Source organism: Lithobates pipiens, unplaced genomic scaffold, assembly GCF_037356315.1.
Source record: "Lithobates pipiens isolate NorthernLeopardFrog02 unplaced genomic scaffold, aLitPip1_a1.2 Scaffold_27, whole genome shotgun sequence".
NCBI classification, from domain to species: Eukaryota; Metazoa; Chordata; class Amphibia; order Anura; family Ranidae; genus Lithobates; species Lithobates pipiens.
The window spans coordinates 118,696,114-118,715,699 of record NW_027507788.1 but is presented as its reverse complement, the minus strand read 5'-3'; the positions used below and the strand labels follow the sequence as shown (position 1 = coordinate 118,715,699).

General features: G+C 46.5%; 1 protein-coding gene across 1 annotated transcript in view; it reads right to left on the bottom strand.

Moving 5' to 3' along the window:
- Positions 1-3,649: 3,649 nt before the first annotated feature.
- Positions 3,650-19,586, bottom strand: part of LOC143934094 (sulfotransferase 2B1-like) — a 179,119-nt gene continuing 163,182 nt past the window's right edge. The window contains exon 7 of the mRNA XM_077457407.1: positions 3,650-3,945. Within this exon, the coding sequence (XP_077313533.1) occupies positions 3,830-3,945 (116 nt within the window). The 3' untranslated portion in view covers positions 3,650-3,829. The remainder of the gene's footprint in view (positions 3,946-19,586) is intronic.

The window sequence follows — 19,586 nt, the reverse complement described above, 5'->3', positions numbered from 1 at the left end:
GGCAATTCAGCTGGGAGTAGAAGCTTCACTACACCTGCTTGTTGCTGGGAAGGTGGGCCGACTGCCCCAGCTCCCTGGAACTCCACAGTTGTTGCTGGTGCTGGGCAGAGTTTTGGTAGCACTCCGCCCTGTTGCCAGCACTTCTGCTAGGGACTCTGCATCATCCGCTTCAGCTAACCGTTGGGGCAGAAGGCTGGATTCCTCCACTCCCAAACTGTGTAGTTGCCATTGGGGAGGTGAGCTGGCTGCTTCCTTTTCTGTTCCCCCAAATGCCAGGGCCCATAATTGGTAAACAGGAGGCCCGCATTTAGTCCCCTCCAAAAGCCACTGTCCCGGGTGAGTCTGTCACAAACTCCCTAGGCGAAACCTAATTTTTCAGCCTCCCATTGGCTCTGCCCCTGACTCCACCCACTTTGCTCTGCCCTTGTAACACATGTGACCGACCCTAACACCTACCCAGTGGTGTATTTAGGTTTTGTGCTGCTCTAGGCCTGACTAAATTCTTGCACCCCCTTAATTTAAATATGACCCACCCTTCCTGTTAAGGCCACCCCCTTTCCATTTAAGACCTGTCCTATCACCTGTAAACCACACCCCTTCCAGACCCCCTCCCCATCCATCTCCCCCAGCATGAAAAATACCTCCTTCAGCACAATTCCTCACCCTCATATAACCCCTTCCAGTACAAATCCCCCTTCCCTGTAAAAATCCTCCCCAATCTCCCCCTCCCAGCAAAGATCCTCCCCATCTCCCCCTCCCAGCAAAAATCCTCCCCCATCTTCGCCTCCCAGCATAATAAATTCCCCCTCTCATCACAAATCCTCTCACCATAAATCCTCACTATCAGAAAAAAATCCTGCCTCCTTTCAAAACAGTGCCTCCTTCTCTCCCCTCCCAGTACAACCCCCCCCCCCCCCCCAGCTCATTCTCCTGTTTTGTAAGGACTTGTAGAGCCCTAGACTACAGGAGACTGAAAAATGGCAGCCCACTCTGCAGGGGACTGAAGAATGGCAGCCCACTCTGCTGGGACATGTAGTGCCCTCTGTGGGACTGAGGATTCTATCGCACTACAAGTCCCAGCATAGGAGGCTGCCATATCTCAAACACCCACAGAGGGCACTAAAAGTCCCAGCATAGGAGGCTGCCATATCTCAGCTCCCCCCCCCACAGAGTGCACTAAAAGTCCCAGCATAGTTGACTGCCACCAGTCCTCCAAACACAGCATTACAATGGTGTCCTACCTGAGTCTGGGTGGCATGTCACGCTGCATGGTGAAGCAGTGGTCAGGATTTCCCGATGTCTGAAGACCCCGGCACAGCACACAAGGCTGCAGATCACTCTGCCACTGGTCAAGCAGCTTAGTGGCTGTGGGTGGCGGATGCGGCCGTGGACGCCGTGTGTGCACACAGGAGGTTGTATTTGAGCGGGAGAAGGCCGCAGGAGCCGGGACTCGGGAGGACGGGTAGGGGCGGATGTTTTTGCGTGGGGGTGTTCTTGTGCAGGGGGGATCTGACTCCTAGTTCCTGTACTACTCCCACCCCCCACACACAGCTTGATGTAGATTGGAGAACCCATCCTCTTCCTTATCTCCTCATGGCTTCATCGTCCATCTCATCAGGGCTCTCCTCAGCAGCGGGTGGAGAGTATTATTTAGGGGAGTGCCCGCCAGCTCCATCCAGCCAATCCATGGTGCCCCCTGCTGGCCGGGGAGTCAGCTAACAGTCGCTGAACCTCTCTCAATGCTCCCATCTCAACAGACCCCCGGCCCCTCTGCTATACTCACATATATGCCACACCAGAAGGAAAGGCTGGAGCAAAGGAGGATTGGCCTGCACAGTACACCTGCAGCAGATGTGTTCCTGGGACAACCGGCTCTGAACGGGGACGAGCGATCAGGAGAGGAGAGCCGAGCTCACAGACGCCTGGAGCTGCACCTGGACAAATGCAGTGGCTGCACCCTAGCTGGTAGTGCACCCTAGGCGGCTGCCTAGTTTGCCTAGTGGTAGCGCCCGTCCTGGATCAGGGCTGCAGTGTACTGCGATCGGCCTGCTCTGCCCACCTCTACGGGAGCTCTCACTGCCTGATCCAGCCTGTCAGGGATCTGTGCCCGGGTAATTATTTGTGTCCTTTCCAGCAAGGGGCGGGAGGCAGGGCCGGACTTACCATTGGGCTTGACTGGGCTCAAGCCCATGGGCCCCGCCCAATAGGGGACCCCGCCGAGATACATAGCAGAGTGTACTCGGCTTGCTCCACTCACAGTCACGCCCAGTCCCACCCTATGATGGACATAACACAGGGACTGGGCGTGACTGTGAGCCAAGCCGAGTACACTCGGCTACTCTCCGCTCTGCTCGGGAGAGCTGCAGTAATATTCGGTGACCCATCGCAGTTTGCTACGGAAGTGACATTCCGTCGCCACCATCTTGCTACACTCCACACTCGTCCACAGTAAGGATACACTAAGAAAGGGGAAAGCGGACATGTTGTTACCCCCACCGGAGTTTTGCATTTTAGACTTATTTATAACATTAAAGTTAGTATATAGTGAAATACAGTACTTACAACTCCGTCTGACTACTTAGATGTTGAATTTTAAAAGCAGCGAACTTCTGGCAGATTAGCAAACCTGTGAGATGAGCAGGGTTGCCGCTGCTTTTAAAATTCAAGATCTAAGTAGTCGCCCAAATATGTCATTACACCGCCCAGAGGACCCAAGAGCTGCCGAGATACACAGGACTCTGGGCCCCGCCCAGATACATAGCCGAGTGTACTCGGCTCGACTCCGCTCACAGTCATGCCCAGTCCCGCCCTATGATGGACATAACACAGGAACTGGGCATGACTGTGAGCCGAGTCGAGTACACTTGGCTACTCTCAGCTCCACTCAGGACTGCGAGAGGATTCGAGAGGACCCGAGAGCTGCCGAGAGGACCCGAGGGCTGCTGAGAGCCACTGAGAGGACCCGAGGGCTGCTGAGAGCCACTGAGAGGACCCGACAGCTGCCAAGAGGATCCGAGAGCTGCCGAGATACATAGGACATGCAAATGACACTGGGGCAAGGCTGCAAATGACAAGGCTACACTGACAAGGCTGCAATGACACTGGACAAGGCTGTAGGTGGATGGGCAAGGCTGCAGATGGACACTGATAAGGCTGCATTGATGGGCATTTAAATGTACGTTTTTTCCTTAAACTTCCCTCCTAAACTTGGAGTGCGTGTTATACACTGGTGCATGTTATACACTGATAAATACGGTAATATATAGAAGGTAGGGCCCGAAAGTGACTCAAGCCCAGGGGCCCCCACCACCCTAAGTCCTGCCCTGGCAGGAGGTATGGGTATGTTCTCAGCTCTGCTTTTGGACAGACTTTAGCATCACAGAGGCAGAGACAAAGGGTGCAGCTCCAGTGTTTTGGCGCCAACCCACACTTCGCTCAGGGCAGTGGTCTCTCCCCCCCCCATACCCATCTGTATAGCGTAAGCCACAAGGATACATGGGACATGTTTTATTATAGGCAGGTACATGATGGATCAGCCACACTGCTGTAGTTATGAAGGACAAACGAATAGCCACAACAACACACACAAAGACAATATAGGGACATTTTCACTGTAAGAAGAGCTTATGTTACAAAATGACTACAGTGGTTTGCTGTGGTGAAAGATGATCTTTATTTATATTAAATGTCAGCACCGAATTTAGATCAAAAAGTGCAAAATTTACAAAGAAAACATATATTGACAAATTCAACCATTTGTAACATTTGTAAGTAAAGTATGTCTAACATCTTTAGTTATTATAATCATTTACATTTGCCAGTGACTGAATCAGAATTGTTCCCAGGAAAAAGACATGTTGAGGTCTTTCATTTTCTCCTGATAAATTTTATCGAAATACTCACTCTGGGCCACTGTAAAATGGGTTTTCCAGTCTCCAGAGACTCCTGTAAGAAGCACAGCAATGATATGAGTACAGTAAACCATGAATGTCTCTAAACATCTGAAGTGGTATATCAGGCTTAACAAATTTGACCCCCACTGGAGATTCTGCCTTATATTAGAATGTTGGGGTCCCTGTCACTCCTAAAGCCCCATTCACACCTGACCGTTTTGTAGCTCGAAGCTCCAAAATGCTGGAGGAGAAAAAAAAACTATTCTTTGTGGAAATGGCTCACATTTCTACTCCAAGTCACCTAAAGCCGCCTAAAGCTCAAAAAAGATTGATTGACAGATTGCTCACCCGACGATATCCTAACAACAATAAGTCATCCCTGCTGGCAGCAATAAATCTCTGCTAATAGCAGAATGTAAACAAAAAGAAAAAGCAGAGTAGCCCCCCCAATCCATACTAGGCCATTTGGGTCTGGTAAGGATTTTGAATGGGCACCCATGCCAAAAAACAAAGCCAAGAAAAAAAAAAAGGCTTGGGGTCTCCCCCAAAATCCATACCAGGCCCTCTGGTCTGGTATGGATTTTAACCTCTTCAGCCCTGGAAGATTTTACCCCCTTCTTGACCAGAGCACTTTTTGCAATTCGGCACTGCATTGCTTTAACTGAAAATTGTGCAGTCCTGCGACGTTGCACCCAAACAAAATTGACGTTCATTTTTCCCACAAATAGAGCTTTCTTTTAGTGGTATTTGATCACCTCTGCAGTTTTTATTTTTTGCACTATAAACCAAAAAAAGAGCGACCATTTTGAAAAAAACACAATGGGGGTTATTTACTAAAGGCAAATCCACTTTACACTACTAGTGCACTTCTAAGTGCACTTACAGGGGCATGCAAGGAAAATTAAAAAACAAAATTTTAGCTTGCACGTGATTGGATGATAAAATCAGCAGAGCTTCCCCTCATTTCAGATCATCCCCTCAGATTTACAGCGGCTGCACTTCCAAGTGCACTTGCAGTGCACTTGTAGTGCAAAGTATAAATGATAGTGTTTTATTCCTGCGCTACCACTGGTGATCTATCAAATGTCAGGGGCTGCTGCTACTACCGGAATGGATCACACCGTATCCACTTAATATGAAACTAAAGATATGATGGTATTGCGCTGCCCCTATATTAAATAACCCTCCGAGGGTGATAAGTATAATGCCTAGTTACATAAATCAATAGTGTAATATAAAAATATATATATAAATGTCTACTGAATAATATCAAAAAGTGCAAAGTGCTACATTAAATTAAATAAAATAAACACACCATAGAGGTGATAGAATCCAAATAAATGAAAATCAAGTGAACAAAGGTAAGTAACTAAAAACAGTCTCTTAAAAAATTACTATTTTGATAAAGTGCAGAGAAAATGCAAAAAAAATAAAAAAATAAACGCACTACAGAGTCAATTGAAAACCTCCACGGAAACACAACTGCTTCAATTGAGTGCAAAGCCAAAAAACAGTGAATTGATCATAAAGTGCCAAGTGTGTCTTATAAATGTGCAAATAAGTAAACACTCTCCAGAGGTGATATAAGTGAACCACCCTAATAATAAACAAATGATATACAAGAAAGAAAGACAGAGTATACCTAGATCAAAAAGAGGGTACCCTCTCCTGATCACATGGAAATAAACTTTAGAATTAAACAAAAAAATATATATAGTAGTAAACGCACTACAGAGCCGGCTGTAACATAACAGAATGAATCCGGCCTCTATAGATTAAATATACATATTGCAATCCATCAAAAAGAAAATAAATAAAACAATATAAATATTCAAGTCCATAAATAAACAACAGTCTCCTTTAACCACTTGCTTACTGGGCACTTAAACACCATTCTGCCCAGACCAATTTTCAGCTTTCGGTGCTCTCACAATTTGAATGACAATTACTCAGTCATGCAACACTGTACCCAAATGAATTTTTTGTCCTTTTTTTCCCACAAATAGAGCTTTCTTTTGGTGGTATTTGATCACCTCTGGGGTTTTTATTTTTTGCGCTATAAATGAAAAAAGAAAAAAAACGCATATTTCTTTGTTTCTGTGACAGAATTATGCAAATTATTAATTTTTCTTCATAAATTTTGGTCACAATTTATACTGCTACATGTCTTTGGTAAAAATAACCCAAATTAGTGGATATTATTTGGTCTTTGTGAAAGTTAGACCTTCTACAAGCTGTGGTGCGAATCGCACAAAATTGATCACACCTGATGTACTGGTGGCCTATCTCGCTTCTTGTGACCCGAACAAGTCAGGAAAGTACAAATACCCCCCAAATGACCCCTTTTTGGAAAGTAGACATTCCAAGGTATTTAGTAAGAGGCGTAGTGAGCTTTTTGATGTTGTCATTTTTTTCCCACAATTCTTTGCAAAATTAAGATTTTTCATTTTTTTTTTCTCCACAAAATTGTCATTGTAATAGGTTTTTTCTCTCACGTGGCATGTGTATACCACAAATGACACCCCCCAAAAAATTCTGCTACTCCTCCTGAGTATTACAATACCACATGTGTGTGACTTTTTCACAGCCTGGCCACATAGAGAGGCCCAACATGCAGGTAGCGCCATCATGTGTTCTAGGAACATAAATTACACATCTAACTTGTTGACTATTTATTACACTTTTGAAGCACCAGGACAATGACACGTGACACTGATGACAGATGGCACTGATACGTGGCAATGATGACACTTATACGTGGCACTGATGACAGGTGGCACTGATGACAGATGGCACTAATATGTGGCACTGATGACAGATGGCACTAATATGTGGCACTGATGACGCGTGGCACTTATACGTGGCACTGATGACACGTGGCACTAATACGTGGCACTGAAGACACGTGGCACTAATATGTGCCACCGATGACAGATGGCACTAATACGTGGCACTAATATGTGCCACCGATGACAGATGGCACTAATACATGACACCGATGACGCGTGACACTGATGACAGATGGCACTGATAAGTGGCATTGATGACACGCGACACTGACAACAGATGGCACGTGACACTGACAGGTGGCACTGATGACAAATGGCACTGATACGTGGCACTGATGACAGATGGCACTATGTGGCACTGACGACACGTGGCACTGACGACACGTGGCACTGGGGGCAAGTGGCACTGGGGGCAGGTGGCACTGGGGGCAGGTAGCACTGGGGTGGATGGCACTGGGGGCAGGTAGCACTGGGGTGGATGGCACTGGGGGCAGGTAGCACTGGGGTGGATGGCACTGGGGCGGATGGCACTGGGGCAGATGGCACTGGGGCAGATGGCACTGCTGGGGGCGGATGGCACTGCTGGGGGCGGATGGCACTGCTGGGGTAGGATGGCACTGCTAGGGGAGGATGGCCATATGAGATCATCTCCCATTGGACACGCCGATCACGCTGTAAACGGCCGCTGTGATTGGCCGTTTACAGCGATCTGTGTTTGCCTGTCCCCGGGGATCACGGCGAACACAGAACTTCCGCGATGCGCGCCCGCGGCGGCGCGCATTGCGGAAGTAAACATCAGGCCGTCCAGGGACGACCGCCCGGACGAACGCGCCTGCTCTACGGCCGTCATTCGGCTATAGGGCGGGCGCGAGGAGGTGCAAGTGCTTTGTGGAAACTTGTGCAAATTCAACTGAGGTGTGGGTCTCCCAGTGCTTAATCCCGCTGTGATCACATTTTAGTGGGCAATGGCCCCTTACCTATAGCAGGATTTTAGAATGAGGTAGGAATGATCGGCTCAGGCTCAGACGTGGGCTCCTCATCCTGAATGTCAAAAGACCTAGAGAGTGCATCAGCCAGACTGTTGAAGGAACCAGGTTTGTACGTAATGGTGAAATTAAAATGGGAAAAGAAAAGACTTCCTGATCTGTCTGGGATTGAATCGTTTGGCATTCTGTAAGTACTGCAAATTCTTTTGGCAAGTGACAATTGTTATAGAATGCGGGGAACCCTCCAAGAGATGACGCCACTCCTCCAACCCCAATTTAATCGCAAGAAGTTCCCAATCACCAATAGTGTAATTCTTCTCTGTCTGAGAACTTTTTTTGAGAAAAAAAACGCACAAGGTTGACGTTTTTCCTCAAAGGATTGAAGAAGCACGGCTCCCACTACAGTCAAGCAAGTGTCCACTTAAAAAAAATTGATCCCCAGGGTAAGGTCGCCTCAACAAAGGTCCAGAAACAAAGGTCTGTTTCAAATCATGAAAAGCAGAGACAGCTTCAGGGGGCCACTCCTTGGCATTCACACCCTTCTTGGTTAAGGTGATAATAGGCAGAGCAATGGAAGAGTAATTCCTAATGAACTGCCTGTAATAATTAGTGAACCCGGGAAGGCACTGTGTGGCCTTGATGCTGGCAGGGAGAGGCCATTTGGTAATGGCTGAGACCTTTCAAGAATTCATACCAAGACCAAAACTAGAAACAAAGCATCCCAGGGAAAGGACATTTAGAACATTCAAAAGAACATTTCTCCAGCTTGGCATACAGATTATTGTCTTGTAAGCGCTGAAGTACACTCTGGATATGGTTTCTGTGAACAGATTTTCCAAAAATATGAGAATGTCATCCAGATAGATGACAACAAATTGATAAAGCAGATCCCTGAAGATTTTGATAACAAAGTTTTGCAACACAGCTGGGGCATTACACAAACCACAGGTCATAACCAAGTATTCATAATGTGAATAAAAAGTGCAGCGCTATAGTACACCTATATGCAAAAATGAGTGTAAGTGAAACAATAATAAAAGGAATAAATATCCAATCAAATTGTATAACAGTGACTGAAAAGTCCCAGGAAAATATATAAATGTTCACTAGTATCGATTCAAATCTTGGGATTCATAATGCCCATCCCTAGTGTTAAATTCATCACCCTCCCATATTCGGATCAGATTGTATGCACCCAAGATTCAACTTTGTAAAAATGGAAGCACCTTCAAATCTGTTGGCTAGTTCAGATACTAAGGGTAATGGAGTATCGATTTTTGATTCTCACTGCGTTTAACTTCTTGAGATCCGCGCTATAGCCAAATGACGGTTACAGCGCAGACCTGCTTTTCCGGGACAACGTCTATTGATGTCGTCCCGTGTACGAGCGGCCTGCGCGCCCCCTGAGGGGCGCGCGCGGCACGCTCTGTAATCAGCGAGTCTATGAGACTCGCCTGATCACAGATCGGAGCAAGGGGTCGATCTTGACCCCTTACCACGTGATCAGCTGTCAGCCAATGACAGCTGATCATGTGATCACAACAGAGCCGGTAATCGGCTATTTTTCCTCCTCGCGCTGACAGTACAGAATCAAAGTATATATAAAATATGCAAAGTGATTGGAGGGAAACTTCAGAATGGCAAAGGATGCTTTTATTACAGATTATGTGAGCAGACTGCAGTTCCTCTTTAAGCTAATACACAGACCAGAGGTAAGCAGATAGACAGGGCATGAAACATAACACATACCTTTTCTGAAGCCGATCCGGTCCCACTCTGAGCTGTCAGCGGCGGCTTCTCTGTGGAGGCGGATGCAGAGGAGGCAGCCAACAACAGAAGCCCCATAATAACTCTATGGGTGAGGACACTTCCCAGGCATTTCACATTGTCGGCTGTTTCCTGCACACAGCATCCACTGCTGGAGACCAGAGCGGCTTCAGAAAAGTTATGTATAGCGATTTCTTCTTTACAGGGCTAGATAAATTAGTCTTAGATTGTGGATGCAAGTAGATTTAGAGATTTTAGCTTTAGGGTGAACTTCTACTTTAATAAAGCCTGAACCATTTTATAATCATGCAAGTTGATGTTGGATTTTCTAACTCTGAGACAAGGGCGGACTGACAACTCATGGGGCCCCCGGGTAATAGGAGATTGTGGGGCCCCCAGGCAATCAGACATTATGGGGCCACACAGTATACACAAACACACACACACACAAACACACACACAGTATACAATCACACAGTATACACATACATGTACACACAGTATACACAGACATGTTTCTATTGGCTGAGAAGGTACTGGAGAGGTGGGGCAGCTATAATCTCTGGATTTTTAGACCAAAATGATGTCGGTAAGGGACATTTTTAGAGACAAATGTAAAAAAAACACAGTTTTTTTTATACTTTCCCTGGTTTTACTGAGGCTGGCAACCCTGATGGGGTCCCCTAGTGGCACGGGGCCCTCGGGCAGTGCCCGAGTGGCCCAATGATCAGTCCGCCCCTGCTCTGAGAGTGCCACAAAGTCTGCAATATTGTTGCAGAATAAAATCTCTAATGGACCATACAAACTAGTGGGGGTTACATAGTTACATAGTTAGTAAGGTTGAATAAAGACACCAGTCCATCCAATTCAACCTGAGTGAGTGTCTGCAATTGTCTCTATCCCTGTACATTGCACACTCACATTGGTCCCTACACTCAAGGAGCCCACAATCCAAGGTCCCCATTCATATACTAGGGCCAATTTGGGACAGAAGCCAATTAACCTACCTACATGTCTTTGGAGTGTGGGAGGAAACCAGAGTACCCGGAGGAAACCCACACAGGCACAGAGAGAACATGCAAACTCCAGGCAGGTAGTGTCGTGGTTGGGATTCAAACCAGCAACCTTTTTTACTGCTAGGTGAGAATGCTAACCACTACACTGGGTTTCCCACCTTTAAAGTGTTTTGACAGGTTAGGGTGAAGGACAGGTTGGGCAGCAGTCCACAAAAAAGGGTGTAGTTAATTCTTTAGAGGTGGTGGGCCCAAGGGACCTAAGGGACTTAACCATCACAGACATTTGTTGGTCATCCAAGGATATGGGTGTTGGTCATGGGTCTTACATTGCCATTACTGGAATTAAGTTTTGGGTTGAAACCTGGAAGCAGCATTCTCCTCTTCTACAGTCCCTCGCCAGTGCTCTAGCGTCCTTCTCCTCTGCTAGTGCCCCCATAAAAAAGCTGTTTTCTATGGGAGCACTCATGTGGGCCCGCTCCCGAACCACCTTGTCTATATTGACCCCTGCTCCCTCATCACAGCATTTGATTGACAGCAAACTGCCCAGTGAAGAGGGAGACAGCACCAAAAGCCGCTGCTCTCATGCACATTGCTGTATCAGGATCGGGCTCAGGTAAGTATAAGGGGGGCTAGGGGGTAACCTGTAGCCCAGAAGTTTTTTACAAAGTGGAGTTCCACATATCTTTTAGTTTATTAAAAGTCAGCAGCTACAAAAAGTGTAGCTGTTGACTTTTAACCTCCCTGGCGGTATGAACATTACAGATTGTAGGTGCTGAAAGCGGTACAATTATTTTGCATGAAAATTTGGCGTTTTATATTGTAGTCCTGTATTTCTTAGGAATATTCTTAGGAATAACTCACTTAAATCTGTCCAAACCAGAGTCTAGCAGACATCCCGGGTATGATAAAGTTTGAAAAATGAAATCATAAATTATAATATAATAAATATCTATAAATAATTATACCAAATAATAATATAACAATAATAAAAATTATTCAATAATGTAATCAAATCAAAAACACTGAAATTTGCTCAGTTGCAGAATTGTCACTGTCATTACTTTTCAGTATTTGATGACGGATCTCCCCACAAATCGCTATCGCTCAATTCTGCGAGTGATTCTAATTTATTATTGCGGTTTTCTAGCTGGTCTAAAATCATTTTTGATGTAAAGGGACAGTTTTGGTTGCTATGGACAATCTCCAGTTTCCAGGCATAAAGAACAGTTTTTATAATATAAAACTGCATGCAGGACACTGGGCAGATGACTAGGGACAAAGGGGATGTGAAATAATTACATACAGCAATGTAATCTGTAAGATTACATTATACTGTATGTATACTGTGTGTTTCACTTTTTGAATTTGGAGCCGATCTCCGTCCCCGTGCGTTGCAGCGCTCGCAGGGAACGGAGATCGGCTCCGTGATGAATCAAGCGGGGGACAAGCCGCTCGTACAGCGGGGGGACATCGCTGGATCCAGGGGAGAAGGTAAGTAATCTCCTCCTGCATTCAGCGATGAGGTTCGGGGTTACCGCTTTTGGTATAAAACTGAGGCCGCGTACACACGCGGGGACTGTTCGCTCAACTTTGTCCGCTGAACAGTGTTTCGGCGGACAGTCCGCTCGTGTGTGGGCTTTCAGCGGACAGTTTCAGCGGACAGTCTGCTGAACAAAGTTTTTCGGAAATTCCGAAAAACTGTCCGCTGAAACTTTGTTTCAGCGAACAGTCCCCTCGTGTGTAGGCTTGTTCGTCAAACTAAGTTCCGCGCATGCTCAGAAAGGATTTACACGCCGAAGTTTGCATTGCAGTGTATAGGACGTCGTTTTCTAGTCCCGTCATACGCGCCGTTCACGTCATCGCGCACGGTTTCAGCGGACTGTTCGTTCGTCGTGTGTGGGCAAGTCCGTCCATGCTAATTTTGAGCGGACTGTCCGCTGAAACTGTTTGACGGACAAAGTTGAGCGAACAGTCCCCGCGTGTGTACGCGGCCTTACACCCCGAGCCAGACTCGGGAATAATAAACTGACACTCACTTGTCCCACGGTCCAGCGATGCTGCCACTGGAGCCCCGCTCCTCTCCCCTGGCACCGTCATAGCCACTGTGAGCACCTGGCCGTGACAGCTTTTGGCTTCACGGCTGGGCACGCACTGCGAATGCGCGAGACGTGCTGCGCTCTCATAGCTCACAACTGTCTCTGATTTGGGAGGACTGTCTCTGATTTGGTGCAATGTCCCTCTGTCTCTCATTCCTCCTCAGTGTTCCTCATTTTGGTCTGATCTATATAGATGTATGTAAAATGCACTTTTTATCTATGAAAACGTGTTTTCCAGTGCTAAACCTCTCATCCAATTTCTAAATTGCTGAATTTGTAAGTTCCAAAAGCCAATATAAAGGAATAGTAATGGTAAAAAAGCACTTGTGGGTTTAACTAATCTTGATTTTTTGTAAGATTCTCCTTTAAGGGGGCATGGCAGGGGGTGTGTCCTATGCCTGCATACTTGTGCTGATAGGTGCCCCTTATTCCCATCTCAAAAAGTTGGGAGGTGTGCGCTCTGCTAGTGGCCAGGCAATCTTCTGGGACTGAACAAGTGTCTCAGAAGATTTCTGGCAGGGAGGGGCCGCCTAGGGGGACAGGAGTCGTCTAGGCAGCCAAGAGCAGGAAGGAGGAAGTGGGACAGGAAGTCCCACTCTAAACTAAGTACCCACTCCCCCCCAAAACAATTATATGCCAAATGTGGCCTGTCAAGGGGTGAGGAGTGCTTAAAGCGGATGTTCCACTTTTGGGTGGAACTCCGTTTTAATGCATAGAATGCATTCAAGTAAAAAAAGTTAAGGCTTTAGAACCCCTTTAATGGCCGGGCAGGTCATGTGCAGGACGGACGGAGGACACGATTCGCCTGGAGGAGCTGATCACATGTGGATGCAGGGCTTGACTGTGTCTGTGGGTAATCGCGCCAGCCCTGCATGCTCCCGGAGTGTCCTAGACTTGCGCTGTGCATCTCTGTCATCTGCTCTGTCAGCCCTCCTCTTCTCTGTCAGCCGCCCCCTCCTCTCTGTCAGCTGCCCCCCTCCTCTTTGTCAACCCCCCTCCTCTCTGTCAGCTGCCCCCTTCCTCTCTGTCTGACCCCCCTCTTTTTTGTCTGACCCATACAGCCCTGTGAGTGAGTGCACCAGACCCCCCTCCTCTCTGTCAGACCCCCCTCCTCTCTGTCAGACCCCCCTCCTCTCAGTCAGACCCCCCTCCTCTCTCCTCTCTGTCAGACCCACCTCCTCTCTGTCAGACCCCCTCTTCTCTGTCAGACCACCCTCTTTTTTGTCTGACCCATACAACCTAACAGCAGCCCTGTGAGTGAGTGCACCAGACCCCCTGCTCTCTGTCAGACCTCTTGCTCTCTGTCAGACCCCCCTCCTCTCTCCTCTCTGTCAGACCCCCCTCCTCTCTGTCAGACCCCCCTCTTTCACCTCTCTCTCCTCCTCCCCCTTTCTTTCACCCCTCCCTCACTACTGCCTCTCTCTCTCACCTCCCTCTTTCCCTCCTCAGGCTGTACGGGGCCCCAATAATTTCTAACAGCAGCCCTGTGAGTGAGTGCACCAGTTCGGATGCGTCTTGACCTGTATAACAGGGGGTAGGTTAGTGTGGAGTGTAGGGGGCCCTCTATGACAGGGGGTAGGTCAGTTTGGTGTGTAGGGGTCCCTTCTATTAGAGGGACCCCTACATTCACCTACCCCCTATCATAGAGGGACCCCTACACTGCAACACTGCATACTGACCGACCTGAGATGTAAGGAGGCACTCCGCTGGAGACACCTGAGATGTGAGGAGTGACTGTACTGGGGACACCTGATGGCATCTGGTGGCAGGCGACGTGACAAGTGACACACTCGGGGCTCCCACTGGTTCTGCATTATGATGAGTTGAACTATTTCATTTTAGATTACAATGTAATAATAATGCTCTTCAATCATCCTGACACAATGGCGCTCGGATGATTTAAGAGCTAACACCAGGTGTTTGGAGTATCTATATTTGCTGATTGTTAAACTTTCTGAAATACACATATTTCTATTGTGGTGTGAGCCTGCTGTCCCTCCATCCCTTTCTTTCTCTTTCTTTCTCCCTTTGTTTCTCCCTCCACCCCCTGTTTATCTTAGACTCTAGCCACACCCCTTTGAGTCATGCCCATTTAAGCCACACCCACTATTTCACACAAACCACACCCATTTTTCTCTTTCCCTATCCTACTCCTACTAACGCATGTCCCACCCCCTAATTATAAGTTGACTCTGACTATAGCCAGAATTGTTTTTTTTTACAATGTTGGCAACTATGTTAACGCCAGGCAGTTAATGCCATGGTTGGGATTCAAACCAACATGCCTAGTGCTGCTAGGTGTAAGTGCTAACCAATTAGCCACTGTGCTGATACTGTGCTAATAAAAATATTGCTAATTTGCAAGCTCATCTTAAGACAAGTTATAGTAGGTGTTTTTCTATAACATGCTAGAATGGCCTACAAGAAAGCATGGATGTAACATTAGAGGGCAGTTCCAGAAAAAGGCAGTGGCAGGGAAGGCATTGTGCTGGAGGATGCAGCTGATGTGGAACCATCTCCTGCCTTCTCATTGCCTGGCTATCTCCTACACTGCACACAACCAAGCATTAAAACTGACAGCTCAGTTCTGCAGGTAACTGTGGGAAAATGTGGCTATCCCAATGTAATCAGCAGGACTCAGCTATTAGTATGACAGCAACCCGCTCTGCATCTGGAGCCCTGGGCACTATGGATAAATAAAGCATAGCAAAGAGCTGTCAAAGTGACAGCAAAGCTCTGCTGGTTGCACAGCGCCTTTAATAAAGGGTCAAACCACAGAATAAAATTAGCACTTTTGATAAGCTATCAACTACTTTAGCATAACATAACATAACATACTTTTGTAATGATAACAGCTCTCCTTTCACATGCTCATTATGACTAGTAGGGATGATCCAAAACCCCCGGTTCGGTTTGCAGCAGAACATGCGAATAGGCAAAAATGTTGTGTGAACACGCAAACACCGTTAAAGTCTGGGAAGCGAATGTTAAAAATCAAAAGTGTTTATTTTAAAGGCTTATATGAAAGGTATTGCCATAAAAAGTGTTTAAGGACCCGGGTCCTGCCCCAGGGGATATGTATCAATACAAAAAAAGTTTTAAAAATGTCAGTTTTTTCGGGAGTAGTGATTTTAATAATGCTTAAAGTGAAACAATAAAAATAAAATATTTATTTAAATATCATGCCTGGGGGGTGTCTATAGTATGCCTGTAAAGTGGCACAGTTTTCCCATGTTTGGAACAGTACCGCAGCAAAATGACATTTCTAAGGAAAAAAAAGTAATTTAAAACTGATACTGGCTGTAATGAATTGTCGGGTCTTGGCAATATGGATAAAACTCATTGAAAAAAACGTCCATTACTTGGCATTTTGATGGGGACAAGGTCGTCATCCTCACAACCCTTGCCCAGTGGTTGTGAGGGTACACTGGCGGGGGGATTATCAGAATCTGGAAGCCCCCTTTAACAAGGAGACCCCCAGTTGCCGCCCCCGATGTGAATTGGTAACAAGTCCATTGTACCCCTATCATTTCACAAAAGAAAGTGGCAAAAATAGTAAAAAAGGCAGGAGAGACATAGGGACAAGTCCTTTATTAAAAGATAAAAAAAATAAAAATGTCCCGCGATATCCAGTCACCTTCTATCACGGCGAGCTGAAAAAAGAAAATAACCACAACAGCTTTGCCTCCATGGGAGGCTCACACCGAGTGACGCTTCTGGTAACAGCTCTTATATAGCTGAGGATGGGGGCCACCCGGTGATGTAAACAGGTGACCCCGCCTTCCTCTGACATCACAGAGGGGTGGGGTCACCCAATTATGTCAACGGGTGGCCCCCGCAGTTATATAAGAGCTGTCATAAAGAAGAAGCATCGCGGGGGGCGGAGCCGGCGCGCAAGGAGCATGGACGCGTGAGGTCTGAGCTCCTCGCCATACGGGACATCCAGCACCGTTTACAGCAACGACAGACACGGACGAGCGGCAGATCTTCACTTCGGAAGACACAGGGAAGTGCCCAGTCATGTCGCGGAGGAGGAGGGAGCGCTCTCAGCCCGGGAAAATGACTGACTTTTTCGGCCGGCCAGGCCACACAGGCAGGCAAGATGGCGCGCCCGGCGCACGTGTGTCACAGGCCACGGAGGAGGCCTGCACGGTGGACGCTGAGGACGGCTGGGAAACTGTGAGTAGGCACAGGCACAAACATAAAGCACCGCAGGCCGTGTCGCCGTCCTCCTCCAGCACAAATAGCCCAGCTAAATCTAAGCCTAAGCTAACACAAGGGACGGCTGATAGAGAGGAAAGAGATACGGCTGCTATTATTGATGAAACGCTGGAGTTTCAGGATGCAATCGCAGCTTTCCCCACAAATAATCAGCCAGTTATGGACTCCATCTTGAAGGACATGTTAGTCTCCCTGAGGGGAGCAATTCACACTGACATGTTGCAGTTAGTGTCACAATGCAAGTCTGAAGTAAGAGTGGTCAGTGACAGGGTCTCTCATATTGAACATAAGATGGGAGAATTTACAGATACGTTTAACAATATGGTGGATGCTCACAACGAACATGATGAGGACATATCCTGGCTTAAAGCTAAAGTGGCGGACCTGGAAGACCGCTCGAGAAGGAATAATGTTAAAATCAGAGGCATTCCGGAGACGGTTAAACCCCAAGAATTGATGGCACACCTCACTTCTATTATGCGTGAAATTTTACCAGATGTGTCGTTAGAGGAACTAACTATTGACCGCATCCATAGGCTGCCTAAGCCACAACACATTCAGGCGAAACTTCCCAGAGACACTATTGCAAGGATACATTACTACAGGGTAAAGGAGAAGCTAATGTATGCTATAAGGCAAGCAGATCATCCCCCAGATTGCATCCAGGGACTTACGTTCTTTGCAGATCTGTCAGCTCACACTATGCAACAGAGACGTAATCTCTTGACTATTACCAAGGCGCTCAGAAACCACAAGATCCCATACAAATGGAATCACCCAGCTACCCTAATTATTACTAAAGGGGACAGAGATCATCGCATCAGTACACTAGAAGACGGCTTGCACCTACTGGGGAAGTGGGACATCATCGACACGGAGCAGTCGTCCCCCAGGAATCATCCGGTCCATCAAGCAGTAAAGGACACCCCTGGGAGCTAAAGCGGCTATTTCCGGATTCCGTGTCTGGTTTGTACTTACTGCACTTCAGTCTGGATGACCCTATCTGCATTGAGACTTGTGTTCCCCCCTGTTTTTATTAGCCACTGTTGGCTTGGTTCCTAGGAATCAGTTCCTACATTTTTTTTTATTTATCACTTTTTCTAAGTTTTCTGAAACGAAGGTTCTTACACTTCATTGTTTTGTTAAACGTTTTTTTTTTGCATTCCTTTTCTCTTGCAACGAGACTTCCTATACACGCTCACTATCGTGCGCATCAGATTGATTACTGGGTGTGAGCAGAGGAGTGAATAGAGGTTCTTTTTGTATTTTGGAGGTTGCTGCTCTCCATTTTTGGAGACGTCACAAGCTCCTAGGTCATGGCATTCAAGTTATCCTCTTTAAATGTTAATGGCCTAAACAGCCCGCAAAAATGCCATATGTTATGGAAAGAGACCCAGCGGCTGCGCTGTGATATCCTATGCCTGCAGGAGACCCACTTTAAAGAAGATAACCATCCTAAATTGACCAACAAACACTTCCCCACGATTTTTCTAAGCAATGCCCAGACGAAAAAAAGGGGAGTAGCGATTCTCGTTAAACACTCAGTTGTTTATAAGTATATTTCCCATCAACAAGACAGTGAGGGGAGGTATCTGATACTCAACTGCGAAATTAATAATGTAGCTTACACTATAATCAACGCTTATGCCCCTAATGCTCGACAGGTGCATTTTCTTAACAAGCTATGGAGGAGAATACAAAAGGCAGCCAAAGGGCATATTATTTTGTGTGGGGACTTAAATGCAGTGCCAGATAAGATATTAGACGTATCTAATCCCTCCCCGAGGCTCTCCTGCAGGCCTGAGATAGCAAAATTCATAGGCTCGGCTGGCTTATATGATGTTTGGAGATGTCAACACTCCACTGAACGAGACTTTTCTTTCTTTTTTCAGGTTCATATGTCCTACTCTAGGTTTGATATGTTTCTAATTGATAAATTTTCATTACAACGTGTATCTGGTTCAGAGATCGGTACCATTTCATGGACGGATCATGCACCGGTGTCAGTGACGATTGGGGGTGGCGCCTTCTCCACCCGGGCAAACCGGTGGAGGTGTGACCCCCAGTTGTTTAAAGACCCAGAGGTGATACAGGAGGTTGTAACCGCACTGAAAGAATTTTTTAGGATTAATGATGTTGAGGGTATAGACCCGTTTATCTTATGGAATACTCACAAAGCTTGTATTAGGGGTCTGCTGATTAAGATCAGTGCGGGAGTGAATAAGAGGAGGAGGCAGCGTCTGGATAGCCTTTTGAAAGAAATACATGATTTAGAAATCGTGAATAAAGCTACCCCTTCCTGCTCCACTAGCAACAAACTTACTAAAGCTCGCATTGACCTACGTACATTACTGGTAGCCCAACATTCCAAGAACATGCATAGACTCAGAGCCAATTGCTATACTCATGGAAATAAGGCTGGGAAGCTCTTGGCTATGCAGCTTAAAGATAAGGTACTTAAACAAAGAATTCCTTACATAGTCCATCCAGAAACGGGATCTAGGCTTACTAATCCTAAAGAAATTGCAGATGCTTTTGGCTGGTATTATAGTAGCCTATATAATTTAAGAAAAGATACCTCCACTGTACAGCCCTCACCTGACGCTATAGAGCGTTTTCTCCAGACACTTAACCTTCCGAAATTACAACCATCACACTTAGAGCAATTAAATGCCCCATTTTCGCTAGCCGAAATACAAAAAACTATAGACGCTCTCCCTAAAAATAAATCGCCCGGTCCAGATGGCTACTCCTCTGAATATTATAGGACATTTTCTAATATCTTATCCACCTACATGCAAAGGGTGTTCCATGCAGC